This window comes from Nestor notabilis, unplaced genomic scaffold, assembly GCF_000696875.1.
Source record: "Nestor notabilis isolate BGI_N333 unplaced genomic scaffold, ASM69687v1 scaffold5282, whole genome shotgun sequence".
NCBI classification, from domain to species: Eukaryota; Metazoa; Chordata; class Aves; order Psittaciformes; family Psittacidae; genus Nestor; species Nestor notabilis.
The window spans coordinates 73,850-82,223 of record NW_009917782.1 but is presented as its reverse complement, the minus strand read 5'-3'; the positions used below and the strand labels follow the sequence as shown (position 1 = coordinate 82,223).

General features: G+C 43.9%; 1 protein-coding gene across 1 annotated transcript in view; it reads right to left on the bottom strand.

The window, feature by feature from the left end:
* The window catches only part of CCBE1 (collagen and calcium binding EGF domains 1), a gene marked incomplete at its 5' end in the record, with an annotated part of 94,882 nt that overhangs the window by 12,777 nt on the left and 73,731 nt on the right, over positions 1 to 8,374 (bottom strand). The window contains 2 exons of the mRNA XM_010009398.1: positions 2,425 to 2,562; positions 3,467 to 3,601. Coding sequence (XP_010007700.1) covers positions 2,425 to 2,562; positions 3,467 to 3,601 — 273 coding nt within the window. The remainder of the gene's footprint in view (positions 1 to 2,424; positions 2,563 to 3,466; positions 3,602 to 8,374) is intronic.

Below are 8,374 nucleotides of genomic sequence, written 5' to 3'. Positions count from 1 at the left end.
ACTGCCCATACTGACCCCCCTGGGGTCAGTCTGGCCAGCAGTGAGCAAGACACTCATACAGGCTGTTTCCATTGCACAGATCTACACCAGAAAGCAAATTATTTCAGAGAAGGCTTAAACCAGCCCCATTTCATGAAGGCTTTCTAAATCACAAAGTCTAGCTCATGCATTGCACTGCCTAATGGGGGTCCTTTCATCTCGGTCAGACAGTGGTGAGCCCCGTGGCATCTATCACTAAGAGATCTGCTCGGGGGAGTGATGTGTTTTCTTTACATGTGCTCAAAGAGTCTGCCTTGCTGATGCTGGAGGAGGAGGAGATACTGGCTAGGGAGAGCTCTGCAGGGAGCTATGCCGCGGGCGGTCTTTGCATGGAGACTGTAGAGTTGATCATCTGTGTTGCATTATCCAGGCTCAGCCTGCTGAGATGGTTTCATTTGCCTACTTCTGTGAGGAGAGCTGTATTGTCTCCATCAAATGTGGCATGTCTGTGGATGCAGGAAAAATGCTCCCTATTCTTGTGCCCGCTAATAGACACAAAGCTCTTGGTCAAGCCCTCTTATAGAGCCAAAAAATGCCTGGGTTGCAGCCTTCAGGCACGGCACAATGAAATCATGAATAGTATCTCCTGGAAAATACGTGAGATGGTTAGAGCTGGAGAGGGGTATGTGTGTTTTCATGTCTCTCACACTAAATATTAAAACAAAATTTAAGTGTTCCAGCTATGAAGAAAAGCAAATAAGCCATTTATTAGGCAGTGATTCCAGCGTGGATGTGGAGCGTTCCAGAGCGGTGCAGAGCTGGGGCTGACCACGGGGTGGTGCGTCGCGACAGCCTGTACCTCTCGGCTGCCCAAAGCCTTTTCCTCTGGCTGAGTTACGCGCATGAACCCCGTCAAACAGCAATGACCAGCTCCTCTTTCATTTGTCTCAGAGGCCTGGCAATTAGTAACACTAACTTGGAGTATAGCGGGGTAACAGAGCGGAAAGCGTTCTCCTCTGCTTCACGTCTCTGGTTTGGGAAATGTCTTGAGAGATGGGCAGTATTTTGCTCCAGATTAACTGCTGGAACTGACGTTTTTATGTGCCGTGCACATTGAGTGTAAAATTGATGCTTTTCAAATATTAGAATTATTTCCACAGCCTTGAATATTTTGCATGGTTGGTTGTTCTGAATGCTCTGGTCACTGCTCTGTCTAGTAACTTGAATTAGCCAGCGGAAAAGTTAACTACAAAAACTATTTGCAAGGGGATTATATAGGTTATATCTCTTTCCATTATGACTCCCACACACAGGAAAAAAAAATTGAAAACCACAAGGAACAATCAAAATTAATGGAGTGTCTCCAGTTACACGTTTTCAGATGAAAACCAAATTATAAATTGTTCTCGCCATCCAGCAGGATTTGGAGCACACAGAGTAACTGTTCAGGCATTAATTGATGATGGTAAATCATCATTCATCAAAAGAGGGATTTTTGGTGGGTTTTTGAGTTGTTTTTTTTTTTTTCCTTTCCAAGAGCACAGGTTGTTCTTTTCCTCCTTTCTTTCAAATTGTCCTATCAGTATTTAATCTGCAATGCTCTGAATGCTGTAACTTAATAACTGGGATGAGGTCAAAAACCTTAAAATCATTTAAACACAACACACATATGTACTTGGAAACCAACAGTGAAAATCAAGAACAAGCCCTCACTTTTACCCCTTTCCCATCACAAATTATTTGCATTACAAAAAGTCACAAGACACACAGACTAATTGCAGGGCAGCAGAATTCAGTGTTACTCAGTGTAATTTAGCAACTGATTCAAGCAAGGCTTGGAAAGTGTCGAATTCCCAGGCACACCTTCTCTGAGCCTCTGAGTGCCCAGAGGCACTAAGCACCCAACCCAGGGCCATTTGCTAATCTGAGATATAGGCACGAAATACAAATTGAAGTTACTGAAATTAATTTAATTAACAGATTAAACTACTCAAGTCTTACAAGGGTAATTTTTTTTCCTGTCTCCTGATCTCTGAACCACACACGAGGTATAATCCAGGTTGGTATGGGAGCAAAATACAGCTTTTAGCAGATGGATCCAGCAGAACTGTCTAACTGAAGCTATAACGGCAAATTTCACCGTTCAGCCTCTCTGGGGGAAGATGCTTTCCACATCCTTCAATGTACTTGAGCTCTTTCCTTATAGATGTGGCTACTGATTTACTGCTCTGTGTGTGCAGCTCATAAACTGGAGAGGAGAGTGTGCAGCAGGACTGCTCCACAGGGGCCTGGCTGCTCAGCAAACAGCCCAGACTTTTCAGGAGCATCAGCTACATCCCAGGTTCCCAGGTTCGGACCCCCAGGTCCAAGCAGTTCCTCATTATGACAGATCAACCTTTTAGACAGTCCTTTGGCCCAGAACCTTTAACCCCCACTGGCATATACCTTTATCTCCTTTGGTGCATGTCTTGCCGTCCTCCTCCCGGGTGTAGCCTTCATGACACTCACACCTGTAGCTGCCTATAGTGTTGACACAGATCTGAGAACACAGTGTCCCATTGCTTGTGGCACACTCATCAATATCTGGAAAGGAACAAGAATCATAGAATCCTAGGATCACAGGCTCACAGAATCAGAAAATGGTTTGGGTTGGAAGGGACCTTAAAGCTCACCCATTTCCAGCCCCCTGCCACGGGCAGGGACACCTTCTACTAGAGCAGGTTGCTCCAAGCCCCTGTGTCCAACCTGGCCTTGAACACTGCCAGGGATGGGGCAGATACAAGAGTTCAAAGTGTTCCAAAACTGTAGATTTCACACCTCAAATACAACAAAAGACTTCCTCCAAAGGTATCAGGAGATTTTGTGGTTTAAATATATGAGTAATTGCAGCACTGGTGGTGCATCGGGCTGGAGCACTGTGCGAAGTGCACAGTTATTATTAACACCTGGCATTTTGTCAGTGAACATTGCTTGACCACTTCTTTGCATTGTAAAGCTCACAAGCAAAGCTTGATCCTGCAAACCTTGGCTCCCTGACACAGCAAAGGCAGGTCAGGACTAGCCTCACAAGGACCACATGTAAATGATCAGTCCTGAATTAGGTAGTGGCTATCTGAATCAAACCATAAGGATTTATTTTCATAATTAGGCCCAGTTATAGTGCTTTAAGGGTTACTGTTAGCATCGTGTGCCTTTTCTGAGGCTAAAATCCCAAACCTGCAGGAGGAATTAATAAAGGGAATTACATCAGCCCAACACTTCAAAGTGTTTGGGTGCATATGTCTCATTTTTAGGTATTACCTCCTAATAAGTTCGGGGGATTTAGATCTCTTAGTTCTAAAACCAATCCTTAACATAGTTAAAATGTATTTCCTCTGTAATAGTAGTGAAATAAGAAAGGTTTCAAATCTAAACCAACTCATAAAAGACCTGAGGGAGCAGGATGCATCATGAAGTAGAGATGAGCTCAACATACACTTCTACCTACCCAGGCAATAAGGCTTTTCTCTGTTCCTGTGCCTCTCCCGATCATAGCGGTACCCAGGATAACAAGTGCATAGGACTCGCCCAAAGTTATCTGTGCACTGCTGTTCGCAGGGAGCTTCGGCACAGACATCGTAGTCTAGAGAGAGAAAAAGGTGGTTAGGAAAAGCACTAGTGGCAGAAGCTAGATGATACTTTAACAGCAAATATTTCACCCCTTCTAGTTAATAAAGTCAAATTATACAGTTTTCAAGGAATAAAGGAACCTAGAAATAAACATTAATGAGACATAAGCAAAGAATGACAATAAAATTGTAATTGCTAATCACAGCTTTACAGTAGTTAGATTGTTTCTGAAAGTTGGATTTTAAGCAGGAGTCACTTTCCCAGTTAGCAAAATTTAAGAATTCTTTTCACAGAAATATTAAATTACCTAAAAATTTTTTTTGTTGTTTTCTTCCACAAATTTTTAAGTGCTGATAGCAACATTTCCTACGCAGAACACTGTGAAGCACTGAGAGGCTAACTGCCAAATCCAGACAGAAAGTATTTTATAAAGAAAACAATTAAAATTGCACTGTAATTGTTCAAAGCCAGATGTAACCCTTCTAGCAAAGAACACATTGTTACAAAACCATCATCACCCTTCATAATAGCAATGTGCAGATTAGGGTATGGTAAAGTCACTGGCCAGGCTTGTCGGTGAAATCCCAAAAGACTCAAGTCCCTGTTTGGAACCCAAAGGAGGAAGAATCTGTTTCTGATTTCAGTGCTATGCAGCAGCAGATCTGAAATCCAGGGAATGAACACCAGGGCAAACTGGGGTCTGACCTGCATCCTGGCCCTGCCAGGGGCTGGATCTGTCCCCTGGTACTAGGCTGGTGGTGGGGCAGGGAGGAGATGGGCAGCCTGGCTGTGGGTCCAAGGGCTTTGCAGTGCCAGGAAAAGACAGGAGCAGAAGCAGCATCTAGTCTCAAAACCAGTTCAGACAAACCCCAGTGGAAGCTGGGTTTTATGCCAAAGCAAGTGGCAGTTTCTGAGATGATTTCAGAGGAACCTCATCCTGTATGCAGCATTCAGGTGGCTGTCAATGCAACCCTCCAGTGACTGGATACTGGGAAGTCACAGCAGAAATATCCTGTCTGTGTTCCAGACCAAATACATCTAAACCAAACCTAAGTGTTTCAAGTGAGTTCCCAGCAATGCACTGTTTCCATGTAACAGCATAAAATGATTAAAACCCAAACTCATTAGTGACTCACAGTAATGTCTAGCAGACATCCCTGGGTATGATGATTTTTCCAAACAATTAAAATGAACTGGTAGATGGTAAAACAAGTGAAATCACATTTATATGTTACACAAATTATTTGCTTATTTCACAAATTATATAGAGCACACATGTGGCACTGAGAGGAGAAGTGACAAGGTGCCAAGGTACAGAAAAGCACCAAACAACACTTAACAAGCTGGTGCACAGCACACCAGAGCCCTTTAGACCATAAAGTACTATTGTAATGGTGCCAAGCATTTCCTCCCATGTGCTTGTCACCTTTTGAATAGCAGGCATCCCTCCTTTCCTTCTTACCTCACAACTGTGTTAACACTTGAAGCCTGCCTGCAGTGCTGTGGTGGTGAATGGCAGTGCCAGGACACCCAGCAGGAGCCAGAGACATGCAGTGCAGAGCCTTGCAAAAGTGTGGAAGGAAAACACAGCCCTTGCCTTCAAACATGGTCAGCCTGGGCTAATTTGGCCTTTTCAGGCAATGCTGGGGCTGTAAATTCCCGTTACATTTGGCACTACCGAATAACCCCAAATATGAAGTGGGTATTAGTGGTGTTTTTCCTGGGCACAGTTGCAATTTTCATTTTCCACTGAAATAAAGTCAGATGGAGAACAGGCTAGGGTGCCCAGCACTGAGGCGAATATGCCTGCTTCTTAACCAGCATGTCCATGCAGATGCTGGATTTGGCCTGTGCCATGTTCTGCCTATTCAGACTGGAGGCAAAAAGAGCTCTGTCCTCCCTATGCTTCCATGAATAGCTGTGCCCTAATAAAATCACAAACAACAGTGCTGGAAGGGACCACCTCCCACCACAAGCAGGATTAGGTATGCATAAACCTTTCCTAATAGACATTCATCTAGCCTGTTCCTAGAAATCCTTGAGGGATGGAGATGCTCCACCATGAAGTCTATTCCCAAGATTGAATATCCCTGCAGATAGAAAGCCTTTTACTCATATCTAATCCAAACTCCCCTTGTAACCATTTAGGCCCATTATTTTTGTCCTCTTCTTCTTGGCCATGAAGAATAGTTTACTTTCCCCTTGCAGCAAGTTTCTACATACCTAAAAACTTTTATCACATCTCCCCTCAGCCTCCTTTCCTCTAGACTAAACAATGCCAGTGCTTTTTAATTGCTTCTCTTCTGCCATATTTCATGTAACTAGACTTTAAATATGGCTTTCACATCCACCTTCATTTACTTTCATACAAAGCTAGGGAAGGGTCCGAGAGGTGGAAATCTCCCTGCTTGTGGTAGCCAACAACAGCTGTGGGCAGGTTCCACATCACAGAGCTGTGGGTCCCCAGGGCTTTAGTCCCAGCTGACATGACTCCCTCAGGAACAGTCCTCACAAGTGGGATGAAACAGGGCAAAAGCTGATGCACCACTTCTGTGTGCTATGCAGAACCAAGGACGCACAACATACCCTCCCATGGTCAAGCCCCTTGCCTGCCAGGCCAGCCTGGGAAATGTGGTTTGTGGATGAATCAAAGCCACATGGTGAGAATCAGGCTGTTCCAGACTTTAGGAAAATAAAAAAACTGGATCAGAACAACAAATGTCTCTGTGTATATTTCAATGAACTCAGGAATGACAACGCAGCATCTGAAGTTGCACCAAGGAAATTTCTGAAATAGCATTAGTGAGGGAAGAACAGATCTGGTTAGTGTTTGCCTGTCATAAACTATAATTAATCCACAGCCAAGAAACTCAAGTAACAAACTAGTTGTAGGGAGGGTGCTCTCCAAAAGAAGCTGTTTCAGACTACATCTGTCCCTGCTTTACACTTGATGACACCAGAAGTAGGACCTGGTTAGAGCTGTGATTATCTAGACCAAAGAAGGAGACCATACAGGAGAAAAGGGAGAGCTATTTTATGACCTGCTCCACCGATGAGGTAGAGTAGGAAGAGATGGTATAGCGGGAATCAGCCACACAAAGCAAACTCCCCTAGAGGCTTCTTGAGGACCATTGGCTCCCTGCTTCTGTGGCTGAAACCCAAAGTGAGAAGGTGAGTCCAGAGCAAATGAAACACAGAACGTGGGGCATGAGCTCATACTGGACTGCGCTGATTTCTGTTGCTTCTCAAGGGCAAACAAGAAATACCAGGACAGAAACTGAACATGGTCATGGACAAAGACACAACCCTTTGGGTGTCTGTTTAAGTAACAGCTGTCCAAGAAGGATATCAGTGTCTTCCTGAGGCAGCTGTAAGAAGGTGGGCAAGGGAGGGTTTATCCATACCCCAACCCTCCTCTCTGCAGCCGCTGCTGTATCACAGGGAAGACAGGGCTGGAACTACTCCTCACAGCTTTGACTTGCCAGTACTGGATTGAAAGGTGCAGATGTGCTCTAATAAACTCACATCTGTAATGTATCTATGTGGCTGTGTTGAGATATGCATTTCATACAGCTACTCTGTCAAGATCATGCCAAAACAATGTGTGAAGAGCCAAGTAATGTCTTGTAACAGAGTAAGTGAAACGAGTGCTTCACTGAATCATGTTTCTCGTTCCTACACCAAGATCGTCTCAGATGTTATAGCAATTGCTGTGGCCTCTGAACTTCAAGGCAAAATACAGACTGAACTGAAAAATGGGGAAAGGAGGTACAAGAGGAAAGAAGCCAGAAGAGAAATTCCATTAGTGGCAGAAACACTCAGGTTATTGAGATGCAGTTAATAGACAGGATTTAGCGAACTCAGTGTGTACATAATAAAAGCTGCTTTCATAATCACCTCAAGCCTCAAGAGATGAAAATTAGGAGCCTAAAATAATATATTTCCATGGCTCTCATTTTATTTTTGTTCCTATCATTTCTCCTGCTGTACCCATTGTATTTAGTGAATAACCAGCATATAAAACGGTTACAATCCATAGGAAAGATGGAGGCCAGAGTGTAGAGTCCTGGTTTCTTTCCATCCTGAAAGAAGGGATTCTACCTCCTATGCACACAACTGCCTTGTACAACAAAGCACAACAGCCTCCTCCAAGTGTCTGTCTCACTCTGGAGCTGCCATCTCATGCCACACACACATGAAACTCACAGCACCATGAGCCATTTCTTCACAAGGAAGCAGCAAATCCACTATTCCTGTTATGAGAAGATGTGGGGTTTTTTCCCCCTCCTTTTTTCTTTTCTTTTTTATTTTTGTTTTTCCAATCAGTGTTCTAGTGTTTCCAGCCAGCAGCAAAGAACACACAAATTATAAAAATCAAAAGCAGCAGGATCAGAATTTGGGTTATAATCACTGTTGGCTGGGGACTGTAAGTCAAAAACCAACTGACTCTCTCTGGTATGTTAATTTGTCCCTTTTCTTTCCAAAACATCACCATTCTAAAAAACCTCTCAGGTTAACTTGAGGCTTTCCACGTGTCGTCAGACAGAAGGATGTATTACCATAAACCAGCCTTTTAACCTACTTTTGGAGAAAATGTGGTTTATTGGCTTGTCATCTCTGGCCATTTGCTTCTGTGTGAAAGTTTCTGTTTCTGTAACTTCAGAGCCAATTTCATCCAAATCAAGCAAAGTGGCTGGAGCAACTGAAGAAGTCCCATTTCCACTGCTCACGTGAAGCCGTTGGCTGGGTGGACCCAACAGAGGCCTCCCCTAAGGTTAAGGCAGGC